Source organism: Salmo salar, chromosome ssa11 (assembly GCF_905237065.1).
Source record: "Salmo salar chromosome ssa11, Ssal_v3.1, whole genome shotgun sequence".
NCBI classification, from domain to species: domain Eukaryota; kingdom Metazoa; phylum Chordata; class Actinopteri; order Salmoniformes; family Salmonidae; genus Salmo; species Salmo salar.
In genome coordinates, this window is record NC_059452.1 from 87,202,844 (window position 1) to 87,222,503 (window position 19,660).

Here is a 19,660-nt window from a genome sequence, read left to right on the forward strand (position 1 = left end):
AAAACAAATGATAGTGAGACTAAGTGCAAACCAGATGTGATAGCGTATCATTGCAGAATGCTGTGGAAACCATGCTGGTTAAGTGTGCCTTGAATCCTATATAAATCACCGACTGTGTCACCAGCAAACTAACCCAACACCATCACACCTCCTCCTCCATGCTTCACGGTGGGAACCACACATGCGGAGATCATCTGTTCTCACAAAGACACGGCAGTTGGAACCAAAAATCTCAAATTTGGACTCATCAGACCAAAAGGACAGATTTCCACCGGTCTAATGCCCATTGCTCGTGTTTCTTGGCCCAAGCAAGTCTCTTCTTATTGGTGTCCTTTATTAGTGGTTTCTTTGCAGCAATTCGACCATGACGGTCTGATTCACGCAGTCTCCTCTGAACAGTTGATGTTGAAATGTGTCTGTTACTTGATTTCTGTGAAGCATTAATTTGGGTTGCAATCTGAGGTGCAGCTAAGTCTAATGAACTTATCCTCTGCAGCAGAGGTAACTCTGGGTCTTCCTTTCCTGTGGCAGTCCTCATGAGAGCCAGTTTCATCATAGCGCGTGATGGTTTTTGCAAATGCACCTAAAGAAACTTGACTGACCTTCATGTCTTAAAATAATGCACTGTCATTTCTCTTTGCTTATTTCAGCTGTTCTTGCCATAATATGGACTTGGTCTTTTACCAAATAGGGCTATCTCCTGTATACCACCCCTACCTTGTCATAACACAACTGATTGGCTCAAATGCATTAAGGACAAGGCACACCTGTTATTGAAATCCAATCCAGGTGACTGCCTCATGAAGCTGGTTGAGAGAATGCCAAAAGTGTGCAAAGCTGTCATCAAGGCAAAGGGTGGCTACTTTAAAGAATCTCAAATATATTTTTGGTTACTACTTAATTCCATGTGTTATTGCATAGTTTTGAGGTCTTCACTACTATTCTACAATGTAGAAAATAGTAAAAATAAAGAAAAACCCTTGAATGAGTAGATGTGTCCAAACTTTTCACTGGTACTGTTTTTCTCGTGAATATAGACAGTAGACATAAGTTTCCATTTGAAATAATCCTACACACCACAGTAATGAAAAAAATACTCTCAAAGTGAGTGTAATAAATCAGACAGATAAGCTATGCATGGCAGCCCTGCTGACTCACCAATAAGAAACTCAAGGTGAGCTGATTGAATCATGCTAAAATTATGTACCTTACCTTGTTCATCAGTAAAGTATGCACAGAATGCTGCCTTTACAAGTAGGTGTCAGAGGTAAAACCTTTTCCTGCCTGATTAGTGTCTGTATGGCTGGGGCCAGAGCATGATGACGACAGACCTTGGCCTGCTCAGAATACTAAAACTACTTAAAAATGTTAACTCTCTGGGCCACCTATTAATCACACAATACTTACCATCATAAAGGTCAAAATTATTGATTTGCAATCAAGATGACAGCAGACTGGACATGGATGTGTGGGGCAAATCTTAACAGAGGAGTTTTCACAAAGACAATGTTTTCACAGGAACGACAAAACAATGTGCAAGTCAGACACACTGTCATTCATTATGGAAAATGTTCAGAATTTGGTGGTTGTGCATGCCTTGATATGACTGGGTTCAGGAGGTCTCGTCCTTCCCTCCCCCGAGGATCCCCTTTTGGGATGCATCCTCTGAAACTCGGCCGTGATCTCCATGAAAGTGCGGTTCTTGGTCTCAGGCACGTTGTACCACACAAACACCCCAGACAGGAAACAGAAGACGAAGAAAATCAGGAAACAAAAGTAGTCCAAATTCTCCTGTGTATAAGAATATACTGTGAGTGTATGTGTGACATCAGCTGCCACAGTTACATATCAAATAAGAGTACCTTTACCTATGTAAGGTACTAGTGTCACAATATTTAAGGTACAACTGTTACACCTGTTTGTGGTTGAGTATAAAATCAAATCAAATATTATTGGTCACATACACATGGTTAGCAGATGTTATTGAGAGTGTAGCGAAATGCTTGTGCTTCTAGTTCCGACAGATTACATGTTAGATATTGCTGCACTAACAGTTCCACAACAACTACCTAATACACAAATCTAAATAAAGGAATGGAATAAGAATATATACACTACCGTTCAAAAGTTTGGGGTCACTTAGAAATGTCCTTGTTTTCCATGAAAACATACATGAAATGAGTTGCAAAATGAATAGGAAATATAGTCAAGACATTAACAAGGTTATAATGATTTTTTATTGAAATAATAATTGTGTCCTTCAAACTTTGCTTTCGTCAAAGAATCCTCCATTTGCAGCCTTGCAGACCTTTGGCATTCTAGTTGTCAATTTGTTGAGGTAATCTGAGGGGATTTCACCACATGCTTCCTGAAGCACCTCCCACAAGTTGGATTGGCTTGATGGGCACTTCTTACGTACCATACGGTCAAGCTGCTCCCACAACAACTCAATAGGGTTGAGATCCGGTGACTGTGCTGGCCACTCCATCATAGACAGAATATCAGCTGACTGCTTCTTCCCTAAATAGTTATTGCATAGTTTGGAGCTGTGCTTTGGGTCATTGTCCTGTTGTAGAAGGAAATTGGCTCCAATTAAGTGCCGTCTACAGGGTATGGCATGGCGTTGCAAAATGGAGTGATAGCCTTCCTTCTTCAAGATCCCTTTTACCCTGTACAAATCTCCCACTTTACCAACACCAAAGCACTCCCGGATCGTCACATTGCCTCCACCATGCTTGAAAGATGGCGTCAAGCACTCCTCAGCATCTTTTCATTTTTTCTGCTTCTCACGAATGATTTCTTTGTGATCTGAACACCTCAAACTTAGATTAGTCTGTCCGTAACACATTTTCCAATCTTCCTCTGTCCAGTGTCTGTGTGCTTTTTCCTGAGATAAGGCTTTTTCTTTGCAACTCTGCCTAGAAGGCCAGCGTCCCGGAGTTGCCTCTTCACTGTTGACGTTGAGACTGGTGTTTTGCGGGTACTATTTAATGAAGCTGCCAGTTGAGGACTGGTGAGGCTTCTGTTTCTCAAACTAGACACTAATGTACTTGTCCTCTTGTTCAGTTGTGCACCAGGGCCTCCCACGCCTCTTTCCATTCTAGTTAGAGACAGTTTGCGCTGTTCTGTGAAGGGAGTAGTACACAGCGTTATACGAGATCTTCAGTTTCTTGGCAATTTCTCGCATGGAATAGCCTTCATTTCTCAGAACAAGAAGAGACTGACGAGTTACAGAATAAAGTTTTGTTTCTGGACATTTTGAGCCTGTAATCGAACCCACAAATGCTGATGCTCCAGATACTCAACTAGTCTAAAGAAGGCTAGTTTTATTGCTTATTTAAATCAGGACAACAGTTTTCGGCTGTGCTAACATAATTGAAAAAGGGTTTTCTAATGATCGATTAGCCTTTTAAAATTATAAACTTGGATTAGCTAACACAACGTGCCATTGAAACACAGGAGTGATGGTTGCTGATAATGGGTCTCTGTACCCCTATGTAGATATTCCATTAAAATAAAAATAAATAAAAAAGCCGTTTCCAGCTACAATAGTCATTTACAACATTAACAATGTCTACACTGTATTTCTGATCGATTTGATGTTATTCTAATGGACAATTTTTTTTGCTTTTCTTTCAAAAACAAGGACATTTCTAAGTGACCCCAAACTTTTGAACGGTAGTGTACATACAAAGACAAGGTGTGAGAAGCTGATGTGCTCACCACTATGAGGGGGAAGAGCAACCCCAGGAGGAAGAGGCCCAGCCAGTTGAGGGTGCAGCCGATGGTGTAGGCAGCTGATTTGAACGACTGGTTGAAGATATCACCAGGTAGAGCCACTGTCACACCAGCTAGGAGCAATAAACAATGAAAATACCAGATAAATAAGTTGATCCATTTTTTTGGCTTGGCTTAGTCATACGTCAGGGTATAGAACCCACCTGGTCCACTGGAGAAGAAGAAGATGAAGATGAAGATGAGAAGCATACTGCAGTAAGGCATCCAGGAAACTTGGATCTGAACAACAAACAACAAAGGTGTAACTTATTAATGAGCCATTGTTGTTTACACCCACTGTAAAAAATTTATGTAACCCAGTGATAATATATAGGGACATTCTGTGAACTTTAGAGCTGGATGACATGCCTCAGAGAATTCCATTCATTCATTAGTAATGAGTATTATTCCATTTGTGGTAAAGATGTAACCCACAAACTATGTAGTTGATGACAGTAGTGTGTTGCTTATAATGTTTGACTTACCTGCAGGTATAGTGTAAGGGTCAGGAGACCCAGGGTAACTGCCATGCATAGGTAACCCCTATAGAGCATTAGCCTCTTTCCTGTGCTCTCAATCACCATCACCTGTCATACCAAAGGGGGGTTAACGATCAGAGTCAAATAGTGACATTAGGAATTTCACTGTCAACTGGACATAAATAAAACGCCACAGGGGTGGGGCACTCTTAGTAAATACAGTTGAAGTCGGAAGTTTACATACACTTAGGTTGGAGTCATTAAAAATGGTTTTCAACCACTTCACAAATTTCTTGTTAACAAACTATAGTTTTGGCAAGTCGGTTAAGACATCTACTTTGTGCATGACAAGTAATTTTCCAACAATTGTTTACAGACAAATTAGTTCACTTATAATTCACTGTATCACAATTCCAGTGGGTCAGAAGGGGGAGGCTTGCAAGCCGAAGAACACCATCCCAACCATGAAGCACGGGGGTGGCAGCATCATGTTGTAGGGGTGCTTTGCTGCAGGAGGGACTGGTCCACTTCACAAAATAGATGGCATCATGAGGAGGAAGATTATGTGGATATATTGAAGCAACATCTCAAGACATCAGTCAGGAAGTTAAAGCTTGGTCGCAAATGAGTCATCTAAATGGACAACAACCCCAAGATTCTTCCAAAGTTGTGGCAAAATGGCTTAAGGACAAAAGCGTGTGTGAGCAAGGAGGCCTACAAACCTGACTCAGTTACACCAGCTCTTTCAGGAGGAATATGACAGAATTCACCCAATTTATTGTGGGAAGCTTATGGAAGGCTACCCTAAACGTTTGACCCAAGTTAAACAATTTAAAGGCAATGCTACCAAACACTCAATTAGTATATGTAAACTTCTGACCCACTGGGAATGTGATGAAAGAAATAAAAGCTGAAATAAAATTACTCTACTATTATTCTGACATTTCACATTCTTAAAATAAAGTGGTGATCCTAACTGACCTAAGACAGGACATTTTTACTAGAATTAAATGTCAGGAATTGTGAAAAACTGAGTTTAAATGTATTTGGCTAAGGTGTACTTCCGACTTCAACTGTAGTTACGGGCTTGAGAACATGTAAGTCTTGTTGACCAACCCCTCTTAAAGGTCAAACAAAAGATGATGCATGCATAGCCGTGGGAAGTAGGGGTACTGAGGGTACTGCAGCACCCCCTGAAAAATCAGAACACTTAAAAAAAACTATTATAAAATATTATTTCAGAAAAGTAGAGCATTGAGGACATTACTAGTATTAGTGGACCAATATCTGTATGATCGAGCAATTTTTTTCTTCTTCAGCATCTCAGCTTTGGCAAAAAAGGTAGTTGTATAATTAAGAACAGTCAGGGGTGCAACTTTCCTTGTGGTTGGGTAGGACATGATGCCCCCACATTCTGAAATAGCATTTTGTCGTCCCCCCACCTCCCCCCCATTTTTATCATTGCACTGTGATACAAAAAGCGGCATTGGTGTGCTTTAGGACCATGCGGATGCCTCAGAGCGGTCGGGTAGGATGTTTGGTGGTTTCAGACAGTTTGATTTAGGACCACAACGACACCACAGAGCGTGCAAACAGAGGTAGCTGTTGTCTGTGTATGTTATGCTTTTTCTCAGAGTTGTAAAAGCAAGCAGAGAAGAAACTGGCTGCTCTTTATTTCACTGATGTAGCTGGCAAGGTAACTGCTGTTTGACTTAACTGAAGAAGAAAACATATTCCCAGTGCTGAGCTAGTATTGTAACTGACATGTAACGTTAGGTAATGTTTCATCCCCTCTCAACTCAAGTTTTGTCTGAAGTGACTGAACTAGCTAGCTAACTAGTGGCTACCACAGCTCTAGCCTCCAGCTATCTGTCAGGTAGCAGTATCTAACAGCTGTTGTGTGTATGGAAATGTTTTGAAGCTGTAAGAAAGCCTGTCCCTTTAAGAACTTAGTGATAACGTCACAGCTATCACAAGCTGGCAGAGTGTTTAGTTCATTACCAAGTGTCGCCACCTACTGCTGTGAACATAAATCTCAGTTTTGGACATTATTTCCTTTCTGACCAACTTATTCATCACTGTGCGTGAATACCAAAACTACCACATCTTAAATGGATAAATGGACAGTTAATTGGATAATCAAAGCTGAGTGACATGGCACAGAATTGCAAACATTGTTAATCTCCAATCACATTAAGGAACCCTAAACTGAGGAATTGTCTCTCTCGCCGTCTCTCTAATAGGAGTACAATCTCTATAACTTCACCTACTCAGTGTATAGATTCCAGAGGCATCTCCCTCTAATTCAGTAGCCTTTGTTTTGTCCTGTTTCAACAGAAGTAAATTAACTTGGCTCATTTTCGCTAGTTGATGCACCATAGAGCTAGCCAAAAGTTGGCTAACGTTAGATATGTTTGCCTTAATCACAGTCAGTATAGCAATGTAACGTTATTGATCTGTCAGTTTCCCTAGCCAATTCCCTACTTTACACACTGACACAGTATAAACAGCTCTACAGGCTTCACTGTCATGTTGCACAGTCAGTACTGTACACAAAACTATGCTCCTCATGTCTTAGCAGGATCAGATGATGACAGGTGTCTTGAATGCACAACACGTCACTTCCTGTTGAACGCGGAATCAGGGAGAGCTCGGTTTGATGTTTTGGACTATTGAATAAGTTTGGTTATTAGCTAGCTACCTTTTGTGTTTGGATTCCGTGACGCGGTTAGCATCAGTTGCTGGTACCGCTATCATCTGCTGTTTGTTGTTTCCAATCTTACCTGCGATATGCCACGTTTGGAATTATGAGGAGTAACAGCGAAACCTATGTTGCTACCATGACGAAGACCAAAGCCGGCAGGAGTACCGTTGAGGGCAGTGTTGTCTCTATCACAGGTGAAGGATATTTTAAACTAACAAAAATAGTTAAACAGTTGTTACAACAACAATAAAATTGCTTCAAGTGTTGTGTCCAAATACTGGTGGAGTCAACTAATAAAAGAAATGGACGACCTGACCAGAGAGATCCAGGACCCAAAGAACAGTTTGCAGTTCTCCCAGGGTCAGCTCGATGAGTTGAAACAGGAAAACGGCAAGATGACAGCAATATGTGAGTCATTGTGAGAGGACATCAGTTCTGTTTGGGAATCAATGATAACAATGATGGAGAAATGAGATTCTTGAGGGACAATCAAGGCAGAACAACATGGTTGTTGACAGAATTGCAGAATATCCACGAGACCTGGGCGGAGTCTGAGAACAAAGTAAGGGAAATGATCTCAGAGAAACTAAAAATGGACCACAGGAAGATTGAGGTAGAGCATGACCACAGGACTGGAAAACCCACCACCAACCCAGGTGACAGGCCCAGGCCAATAGTTGTCAAGTCCCTGAGGTTCAAGGACAAGGTAGCTGTTCTGGAACGAAACAAGAACTTGAGAGGAACGTACATCTTCCTCAACGAGGACTATCCTGAAGCTGTGCACCAGAAGAGGAAAGAACTGATCCCAGCCATGAAAACTGCCAGAGCACGTGAGGACATTGCTTACATCCGCTATGACAGGCTCATTGTCCACCCAAAAGCCTGGAAGGGATGAGAAAGCTAAGCCTATGGGTTCGTAGCTTCAACCTCACAGCACACACTAACTGATTAATAGACTGCTGAATGTATATTTTTCTCTCTTGCTTTCTTTGCTCTTTTCCATATTATGTCTCTCTCTGATAAGCTACCCAGGAAATGGCTGGAAATAGCCCATATTAATATATGTAACCTTAGAAATAAGGTTCATGAAATCAATAACATTCATATATTAGCCATTTCTGAGACTCACTTAGATAATTAATTTGATGATACAGCAGTAGCAATACAATGATATAATATACAGTGAGGGAAAAAGGTATTTGATCCCCTGCTGATTTTGTACGTTTGCCCACTGACAAAGAAATGATCAGTCTATAATTTTAATGGTAGGTTTATTTGAACAGTGAGAGACAGAACAAAAAAAATCCAGAAAAACGCATGTCAAAAATGTTATAAATTGATTTGCATTTTAATGAGGGAAATAAGTATTTGACCCCCTCTCATTCAGAAAGATTTCTGGCTCCCAGGTGTCTTTTATAGAGGTAATGAGCTGAGATTAGGAGCACACACTTAAAGGGAGTGCTCCTAATCTCAGTTTGTTACCTGTATAAAAGACACCTGAACACAGAAGCAATCAATCAATCAGATTCCAAACTCTCCACCATGGCCAAGACCAAAGAGCTCTCCAAGGATGTCAGGGACAAGATTGTAGACCTACACAAGGCTGGAATGGGCTACAAGACCATCGCCAAGCAACTTGGTGAGAAGGTGACAACAGTTGGTGTGATTATTCGCAAATGGAAGAAACACAAAAGAACTGTCAATCTCCCTTGGCCTGGGACCCCAAAAACACCATCCCCACCGTCAAACATGGAGGTGGAAACATTATGCTTTGGGGGGGGTTTTTCTGCTAAGCGGACAGGACAACTTCACCACATCAAAGGGACGATGGACGGGGCCATGTACCGTCAAATCTTGGGTGAGAACCTCCTTCCCTCAGCCAGAGCATTGAAAATGGGTCGTGGATGGGTATTCCAGCATGACAATGACCCAAAACACACGGCCAAGGCAACAAAGGAGTAGCTCAAGAAGAAGCACATTAAGGTCCTGGAGTGGCCTAGCCATTCTCCAGACCTTAATCCCATAGAAAATCTGTGGAGGGAGCTGAAGGTTCGAGTTGCCAAACATCTGCCTCGAAACCTTAATGACTTGGAGAAGATCTGCAAAGAGGAGTGGGACAAAATCCCTCCTGAGATGTGTGCAAACCTGGTGGCCAACTACAAGAAACGTCTGACCTCTGTAATTGCCAACAAGGGTTTTGGCACCAAGTACTAAGTCATGTTTTGAGGAGGGGTCAAATACTTATTTCCCTCATTAAAATGCAAATCAATTTATAACATTTTTGACATGCGTTTTCTGGATTTTTTTGTTGTTATTTTGTTTCTCACTGTTCAAATAAACCTACCATAAAAATTATAGACTGATCATTTCTTTGTCAGTGGGCAAACGTACAAAATCAGCAGGGGATCAAATACTTTCCCCCCCCACTGTATATAGAAGAATCAGGAATGCTTATGGGGGAGGTGTTGCTGTATATATAGTGTATTCAGAGCCATATCCCTGTAATGCATAGAGAAGATATTCTGTCAAGCGTTATTGCATTAATTTTAATATAATGTTCTGTATAAATGTATGCCAAAGTAATTATTTGTCATGCCTCATCTGAGCAGGATCAGATGGTGACAGGGGTCTCAGCAGGGTCAGTCAACCAGGGAAGACCAGTCTGTGACGGCGCTGAGGTGAACTTTTACAAATGCAACACTTTATTCTCTCTGTGCAGCAAACACTGGACAAGCCAGAAGATTCAAAGATTGAAACTATTTTAAGGCAGTCTGACAAACCTCTAAAGTTGATTTCCAAACTGTATCAAGGGTTGATAGAGGCTTTCCCAATGACACAAAACATGTAATACTAAAATGTGAGGAAGACCTGGGAAGACACTACTGATGATGAATGGATACAGATATGTTTGAATGCCCAGCCATGTACATATAATCTCAGACATAAATTACTGCAGTTTTCAGAACATATGTACTATATGCCAGTGAAACTGAATACCATGTACTCAGAAATGTAATTCCTCTGCTGGAGGTGTAAAAAACAAAAGGGGACATATTTCAATATGTTATGCTCTTGTGAAGGCTGGCTGAGTTCTGGCAAAGTGTATGTTATTTTATTTCAGCATGTCTACAGTCTCCCTGTTTTTGTTTGTTTGGAAATATTGATTCTGGAGACTTGTCAGAAGAAACTGTGTAACCTAGAATTTATAGTGGCTAAGAAATACGTTGCCATTAATGGGAAGGTTGTGTATCCTCCCACAAATGTCACAATTGATGGCAGAAATGTCATTCCATGGGTTATTTCATAGTTTGTAGAAAATAGTAAAAATAAAAAATAAACCTGGAATGAGTAGGTGTGTCCAAACTTTTGACTGGTACTGTATGGGCTCCCGAGTGGCGCAAGGCACTGCATCTCAGTGCTAGAGGCATCACTACAGACCCTGGTTCAGAGGTCTAAAGCACTGCATCTCAGTGGTAGAGGCGTCACTACAGACACCCTGGTTCGAATCCAGGCTGTATCACAACCGGCCATGATTGGGAGTCCCATAGGGCGGCGCACAATTGGCCAAGCGTCGTCCGGGTTTGGCCGGTGTAGGCCGTCATTGTAAATAAGAATTTGTTCTTAGCTGACTTGCCTAGTTAAATAAATGTTAAATAAAAATACATTTAAAAAACGGTATATCAAGCAAGTATTTCTATTCTGCAAGTATTACATCAGATTAACTGTTTTGTACAGAAATGAACCTTCACAGTTCATAAAGGTTCATATAGGGTTAATAAGGGTTAGTGGTGAGGGATATGGTAAAACATGACTCACACAGGCCATGGAGGTAGAAACCTCACACAGACCGGTTCCCAAGGCAACATGGCGTAACTGGTGTGTGGGGATCCCTGCAGTACGGAACACGTCAAATGAGTAAAGGTACACCTGCAGAGGAGCAGAATGACACGGTTCATCACTTAATCAGACTATCTACTCTGAACAGAAATATAAAAAAACGCCACATGCATTAATGTCAAAGATTTGACTGAGTTGCAGTTCATATAAGGAAATCAGTCAATTTAAATAAATTCATTAGGCTCTAATCTATGGATTTCACATGAATGGGAATACATATATGCAGGTAGGGGCATGGATCAGAAAACCAGTCAGTATCTGTTGTGAACACCATTTGCCTCATGCAGCACGACATCTCCTTGGCGTAGATGATCGGAATGTTGTCCCACTCCTCTTCAATGGCTGTGCGAAGCTGCTGGATATTGGTGGGAATTGGAACATGCTGTCATACACATCAATCCAGAGCACCCCAAACATTCTCAATGGGTGACATGTCTGTTGAATATGCAGGCCATGGAAGAACTGGGACATTTTCAGCTTCCAGGAATTGTGTGTAGATCCTTGCGACATGGGGCCATGCATTATCATGCTGAAACACGAAGTGATGACGGCGGATGAATGGCACGACAATGGGCCTCGGGATCTCGTCACGTATAGAGAGACAATATCTCTCTCATCATCACTCAATGTCTAGGTTTACCTCCACTGTATTCACATCCTATCATACCTTTGTCTGTACATTATACCTTGAAGCTATTTTATCGCCCCCAGAAACCTGCTCCTTTTACTCTCTGTTCCGGACGTCCTAGATGACCAATTCTCATAGCTTTTAGCCGTACCCTTATCCTACTCCTCCTCTGTTCCTCTGGCGATGTAGAGGTGAATCTAGGCCCTGCAGTGCCTAGCTCCACTCCTATTCCCCAGGCGCTCTCTTTTGATGACTTCTGTAACCGTAATTGCCTTGGTTTCATGCATGTTAACATTAGAAGCCTCCTCCCTAAGTTTGTTTTATTCACTGCTTTAGCACACTCTGCCAGCCCGGATGTCCTAGCCGTGTCTGAAACCTGTCTTAGGAAGTCCACCAAAAACTCTGAAATCTCCATCCCTTACTAGAACATTTTCAGACAAGATAGAACGGCCAAAGGGGGCGGTGTTGCAATCTACTGCAGAGATAGCCTGCAGAGTTCTGTCCTACTATCCAGATCTGTACCCAAACAATTTGAACTTCTACTTTTAAAAATCCACCTGTCTATAAACAAGTCTCTCACTGTTGCCGCCTGCTATAGACCACCCTCTGCCCCCAGCTGTGCTCTGGACACCATATGTGAACTGATTGCCCCCCATCTATCTTCAGAGCTCATGCTGCTAGGTGACCTAAACTGGGACATGCTTAACACCCCAGCCATCCTACAATCTAAGCTTGATGCCCTCAAGCTCACACAAATTATCAATGAACCTACCAGGTACCACCCCAAAGCCGTAAACACGGGCACCCTCATATCATCCTAACCAACTTGCCCTCTAAATACACCTCTGCTGTTTTCAACCAAGATCTCAGCGATCACCGGCTCATTGCCTGCATCCGTAATGGGTCAGCGGTCAAACGACCTCCACTCATCACTGTCAAACGCTCCCTGAAACACTTCAGCGAGCAGGCCTTTCTAATCGACCTGGCCCGGGTATCCTGGAATGATATTGACCTCATCCCGTCAGTAGAGGATGCCTGGTTATTTTTTTTAAATGCCTTCCTCACCATCTTAAATAAGCATGCCCCATTCAAGAAATGTAGAACCAGGAACAGATATAGCCCTTGGTTCTCTCCAGACCTGACTGCCCTTAACCAACACAAAAACATCCTGTGGCATTCTGCATTAGCATCGAACAGCCCCCGTGATATGCAACTTTTCAGGGAAGTTAGAAACCAATATACACAGGCAGTTAGAAAAGCCAAGGCTAGCTTTTTCAAGCACAAATTTGCTTCCTGCAACACAAACTCAAAAAAGTTCTGGGACACTGTAAAGTCCATGGAGAATAAGAGCACCTCCTCCCAGCTGCCCACTGCACTGAGGATAGGAAACTCTGTCACTACTGATAAATCCACTATAATTGAGAATTTCAATAAGCATTTTTCTACGGCTGGCCATGCTTTCCACCTGGCTACCCCTACCCCGGTCAACAGCACTGCACCCCCCACAGCAACTCGCCCAAGCCTTCCCCATTTCTCCTTCTCCCAAATCCAGTCAGCTGATGTTCTGAAAGAGCTGCAAAATCTGGACCCCTACAAATCAGCCGGGCTACAAAATCTGGACCCTTTCTTTCTAAAATTATCTGCCGAAATTGTTGCAACCCCTATTACTAGCCTGTTCAACCTCTCTTTCGTGTTGTCTGAGATTCCCAAAGATTGGAAAGCAGCTGCAGTCATCCCCCTCTTCAAAGGGGGGGACACTCTTGACCCAAACTGCTACAGACCTATATCTATCCTACCCTGCCTTTCTAAGGTCTTCGAAAGCCAAGTCAACAAACAGAATACCGACCATTTCGAATCCCACCTCCGCTATGCAATCTGGTTTCAGAGCTGGTCATGGGTGCACCTCAGCCACGCTCAAGGTCCTAAACGATATCTTAACCGCCATTGATAAGAAACAATACTGTGCAGCCGGAATTCATTGACCTGGCCAAGGCTTACGACTCTGTCAATCACCACATCCTCATCGGCAGACTCAATAGCCTTGGTTTCTCAAATGATTGCCTCGCCTGGTTCACCAACTACTTCTCTGATAGAGTTCAGTGTGTCAAATCGGAGGGCCTGTGGTCCGGACCTCTTGCAGTCTCTATGGGGGTGCCACAGGGTTCAATTCTTGGGCCGACTCTCTTCTCTGTATACATCAATGTCGCCGCTCTTGCTGCTGGTGAGTCTCTGATCCACCTCAACGCAGACGACACCATTCTGTATACTTCTGGCCCTTCTTTGGACACTGTTAACAACCCTCCAGACGAGCTTCAATGCCATACAACCCTCCTTCTGTGGCCTCCAACTGCTCTTAAATACAAGTAAAACTAAATGCATGCTCTTCAACCGATCACTGCCTGCACCTGCCCCCCATCCAGTATCACTACTATGGACGGTTCTGACTTAGAATATGTGGACAACTACAAATACCTAGGTGTCTGGTTAGACTGTAAACTCTCCTTCCAGACTCACATCAAACATCTCCAATCCAAAGTTAAATCTAGAATTGGCTTCCTATTTCACAACAAAGCATCCTTCACTCATGCTGCCAAACATACCCTTGTTGAACTAACCATCCTACCGATCCTCGACTTCGGCGATGTCATTTACAAAATAGCCTCCAATACCCTACTCAATAAATTGGATGCAGTCTATCACAGTGCCATCCGTTTTGTCACCAAAGCCCCATATACTACCCACCACTGCGACCTGTATGCTCTCGTTGGCTGGCCCTCGCTTCATACTCGTCGCCAAACCCACTGGCTCCAGGTCATCTACAAGACCCTGCTAAGTAAAGTCCCCCCTTATCTCAGCTCGCTGGTCACCATAGCAGCACCCACCTGTAGCACGCGTTCCAGCAGGTATATCTCCCTGGTCACCCCCAAAGCCAATTCCTCCTTCGGCCGCCTCTCCTTCCAGTTCTCTGCTGCCAATGACTGGAACAAACTACAAAAATCTCTGAAACTGGAAACACTTATCTCCCTCACTAACTTTAAGCACCAGCTGTCAGAGAAGCTCTCAGATTACTGCACCTGTACATAGCCCATCTATAATTTAGCCCAAACAACTACCTCTTCCCCTACTGTATTTATTTATTTAGCTCCTTTGCACCCGATTATTTCTATTTCTACTTTGCACTTTCTTCCACTGCAAATCGTCCATTCCAGTGTTTTATTTGCTATATTGTATTTACTTTGCCACCATGGCCTTTTTTTTGCCTTTCCCTCCCTTTTTTCACCTTATTTGCATATAGACTTATTTTTCTACTGTATTATTGACTGTATGTTTGTTTACCTCCATGTGTAACTGTGTTGTTGTATGTGTCGAACTGCTTTGCTTTATCTTGGCCAGGTCGCAATTGTAAATGAGAACTTGTTCTCAACTTGCCTACCTGGTTAAATAAAGATGAAATAAAAAATAAGTAAGTCTCTGTGCATTCAAATTGCCATCAATAAAATGCAATTGTGATCATTGTCCGTAGCTTTTGCCTGCCCATACTATAACCCCACTGCCACCATAGGACCCTTGTGAGGATGACAAGCATGCAGATGAGCTTCCCTGAAACAGTTTCTGATAGTTTGTGCAAACCCACAGTTTCATCAGATTTCCAGGTGGCTGGGTCACAGACGATCCCGCAGGTGAAGAATCCGGTTTTGGAGGTCCTGGGTTGGCTTGGTTTCACGTGGTCTGTGGTTTTGAGGCCGGTTGGACGTACTGCCAAATTCTCTAAAATGACTTTGGAGGCGACTTATGGTAGAGAAATGAACATTCAATTCTCTGGCAACAGCACTGGTGGACATTCCTGCAGTCAGCATGCCAAATGTAAGCTCCCTCAACTTGGGACATCTGTGGCATTGTTTTGTGTGACAAAACTGTACATTTTAGAGTGGCCTTTTATTGTCGTCAACACAAGGTACACCTGTGTAATGATCATGCTGTTTAATCAGCTTCTTGATATGCCACACCTGTCAGGCGGATGGATTATCTTGGCAAATATAAACGCTTACTAACAGGGATGTCAACAAATTTGTGCCCTTTTATTTCAGCTCATGAAACATGAGATCAACACTTTACATGTTGCATTTATATTTTTGTTCAGTATAATTGAACGGACTTAAGGTAGGTTTTGATCAGACAGTGACATGCTATGGTATATTTGTATATCCTAACTCCAACTCTTGCTCAAACACATCCAAACACAATATCCTCATGGACCAACTTCATGCAACTCACAGCGTTGATGCCACTGAACTGCAGGGTGGTGAAGGTGACGAGGATGGTGAGGAACTGCCAGCGTACGTCCTGGTCCAGGATCAGGTCCAACACAGTGTGGCTGCGGACTCCCTTCATGGAGGCGTGCTCCACCAGCATCTCCTCCACCTCCGCACTGTGGTCTCTGTTTCCCCACAGCCTGCGGATGGCTACAAGGGGGAAAGGCCCAGTAAGATACACAAGTGGAAAAGGACATAAAAGCCCAATAAGATAGACTGCTGAGTCAGATATTATGATGACGATTGTGAGGATGATTATGAAAACACTAATTGCATCAAGTACATTTTTAGTGAGGTAGTGTTCCTTAGGCAACCCATTACCTGTCAATATTCCTCAGGGCTCCACCCAGGTGCTTACCCTTCTCACAGCCCTGGCGGTCGCCCCGGTCCAGCAGCAGGTATTTGGGTGACTCTGGGAGGAAGGGCAGGGTGATGAGCTGGAGCAGGGCGGTCGCACCACTGAAGCCCAACAACCAAGGCCACCTGTCCTCTGTCCCCAATAACTCACTGCAAGGACAGAGTACACTATCAAATAATATCACATTGTTTGTTCACCACAGGTTAAACTGATATAAGCATCCCTGACTGACACACTAGGACCAGATAGCTCACCTGATCCCCAGAAGCTGACCTGAGAACTTCCCCATGGACAGAAAGGTGGAAACAGACACACCCACTATCCCTCGCAGCCTCTTGGGGGCACATTCCACTAGGTACATGGTGTGGACACTGAGGCTAACACCTGCAGCACACGCAGGAAAGGATAAACCTTATCACAGACAGTTTGGCAGCATTAATCCTCTAGTGAGATATTAAGACAGGTATAAAGATGACCTTGTTTTGGATGGACCTTTCTTATGAATGGAATCCATTCATAAGAAAAATCAGCATACCTGCATTAATGCCATAGAGGAAACGTCCAACCATGATCATCTCAAAGGACATGGCCGTTTTACTCAACAGCATCATCCCAGCACCGCCAATGGCAAACAGGTTGTTCAACAACAGGCATCTCTTTCTGGTAAGTGTGGTGGGGGCAAGAAATAAAAATCTACAGAATTCCTGTTCTACTACAACAAATAGTAACCACACCAACACACCTTCAAATAAGAGGCTAAAATCATTGCATGGCCAGGATGCATACTCCAAGTCTTGGCTCAGTATGAAGCCTGACACTTTCTACTACTACCACTTACCTCCCATACGCTGATGAGAGGCGGCCGGCACACAGGGACCCGAGGAGACCCCCGATGCAGAAGATGGAGACGATGAAGGACCAGATGAGAGTCACTTCCCACTGTTCCAGGGATATACTATAGCGCTGCAGGCATGTGGTGTTCACCAGCTCCTTTATGAACTACAGTAACACCAAGATGGTGGCCGTGACGTTTTGGAATTGGGTCAGTCAAACATTTACGGATCTCAAACCATTTCTCATTTTCCCCCATAAAAAATATTTACAGTTTACATTGGTGCACGTCTCCAACTGAAGTTGTTGCTTTGTTGAGAGAAAATAGTGATTCGGAGCTATTACATTATTGTTATAGAAACTTGAGTGTAACTTTTTTTAGTTTAGTTTATTAATTCAACCATTTAAAAAAACAAGCACACATAAAACTTGAAAAAGCCATACATGCACATGAATAAAATCATGGAGGATAACACACTATAAAGTCTGGGACATATTTCCATTGTGGTCCTCTTGAGACAAGATGGCTAGACAAGATCCAACACAGTATGGCAGTGAAATAATAGAACAAAAACAGAGAAGAACGTCTATCTCATCATTGCAGTTATTCATATGGGCACAGAAGACATCAAACATATATTTACTTTGTTTTTAAAGCTGCCCAGAGAAGACGTTGTTTTTATGGGCAGAGGCAACTCATTCCATTCTGAGGCTCCAGTATACAAGAAAGTACCGTTCCCAGCATTACTCCTGAACCTGTATAAGCACACATCAGCAACACCTGATCTGGTGCTGTGATTGTGTGCATCCCTAACACGAGGACAGTAATCACTTAAATATCTGGGCGCAGGACCATAAATATTCCTGTAAACCAAACCTAGTCTAATCTGGGACACCCTAGCCTCAACAGGCAGCCAGTTTAGTTCCTGAAAGCAGCTCCTGCCTATGCGAGTACGTGGACTCACCTTCAATACTACCCTGATCAACTTATTCTGGGCTATCTGGAGCTTCCCCTTCATAAGTTTAGATAAGCCCCCAAACCAGGAAGTACTAGCATAGTAACAACTGAGATTGGTTTACAAAGCAACATGTATCTGTTAATACTGACATGGTGGTCTACTTTTGTCATTTAAAAATACTTTAAGTGGATCTCCAGTACTCACAGAAGAAGGTGAAGTTAGGACAGATATATGAAAGCCGAACTGGAATGTCCCACCAATGCCACTAATGAAAATGGCAGCAATAAGAACAGGACTTTCTAACTGGACAAAGAAGAAGAAACATGAGTAAGCCTGCAACGATACACCATAAAAACAAACACAGCACTGGCGATTAGAATTGCCAAACAAGCAGTGATATAGTTGGGCATTGCGTAGTTACCATTAGTCACAAATGGCCAATCGAAAAAAATATATACATGAAAAATCACAAATATTGCCACTTACCAGAAGCATCAAGGCATGTGCCATAGCTAGTCCCTGGTTCAATGCAAGGAATGAGGGTAAATGAGACTCAACTAAAACAGATGTCTAACTGAAAGTGGTGACATGTTAACATTAGGGCTGTGAAGACGATGGAATTTTGGGTAATGATTGTCATGCAAATAACAAGGTTAGTCATAGTCTATTTTTTTTGTATGTGTTGAGCTTGTAATTTATCTTTGAAAAATATATACTTAATGAATACAACACAGCTTTGCTGTTACCTCTGTCTCAAAAATAAATGGTTTTAACCATGTTTGGAAATGAAGCTTCTCATTCCAACCATGAGGTTCTGCTCTGCTCTTAAAATGATTACCAACTTTACCCTATTCATGTAAAAAGAAACTGCTCTTGGGTAAAGTATATCTACTTGAATACAAAGTTAAATCCCCCTTCACCTAAATTGAATGTGAAGACTAGAATTTTTGGTTACACGATTATACAATAACTGTGCCAGCCCAAGTTAACGTACACCACACAGCTGAAATTATTGACCAAAAGTTACCATCATGTCAAAACACTTCCTGTCCCCTCAAAAACAAATGCACATCCTTGTAGGGAAGAATAAGATCCAACTTACATGCATCCTGCAATGTCAAGTGGAATCTGGAAATAGATTATTACACCTTGCATACAATTGACATGAATATAACAATTGATCCAAAATATGAATTTAATTATTATAAGGAAGATTTGCCTTTATACCAATATAAAACATGTTTGCTATAGACAGTCATCTTTATCACCACATGGATAATACAATTAAAAAGGCGCTAATACCACAACGTTTGAAATAAATAATTTGTTGCAAGTGAAACTGACTCGCATAAATAAATAATCTAATCCAGGCACATAAACTAGAAGAGCCTCAACCACTGTTCTCCATATAATGAGTTGTTTTATTTTCACCCTTTCCCTCAGTCAATACTGTCCTGTTGTAGCCGATTAGTCAGGTCCAGAATTATTGGCACCCTTGATAAAGATGAGCAAAAAAAATATTATGAAATAAATACATACTGATTTACAGTTGAAGTGGGAAGTTTACATACACTTAGGTTGGAGTCATTAAAACTCGTTTTTCAACCACTCCACAAATTTCTTGTTAACAAACTATACTTTTGGCAAGTCGGTTAGGACATCTACTTTGTGGACGACAAGTAATTTTTCCAACAATTGTTCACAGACACAATTC

At 42.3% G+C, this 19,660-nt stretch overlaps 1 protein-coding gene and 1 long non-coding RNA gene across 2 annotated transcripts; one reads left to right on the top strand and one right to left on the bottom strand.

The window, feature by feature from the left end:
• Window positions 1-886: 886 nt before the first annotated feature.
• LOC106563204 (solute carrier family 2 member 11, like) lies at window positions 887-18,565 on the bottom strand. The gene is made up of 12 exons (XM_014128548.2): window positions 18,433-18,565; window positions 18,151-18,249; window positions 16,995-17,155; window positions 16,692-16,816; window positions 16,411-16,540; window positions 16,157-16,305; window positions 15,761-15,948; window positions 10,777-10,887; window positions 4,263-4,364; window positions 3,942-4,017; window positions 3,724-3,851; window positions 887-1,791 (listed from the first exon to the last, which is right to left on the bottom strand). Exons 1-12 carry the CDS (start codon window positions 18,454-18,456, stop codon window positions 1,573-1,575), a joined length of 1,512 nt encoding a protein of 503 aa, XP_013984023.1. The 5' UTR covers window positions 18,457-18,565; the 3' UTR covers window positions 887-1,572.
• LOC106563205 (uncharacterized) lies at window positions 5,830-10,309 on the top strand. The gene is made up of 2 exons (XR_001319196.2): window positions 5,830-7,872; window positions 9,570-10,309. It is a non-coding gene; the product is annotated as an uncharacterized lncRNA (long non-coding RNA).
• Window positions 18,566-19,660: the final 1,095 nt, after the last annotated feature.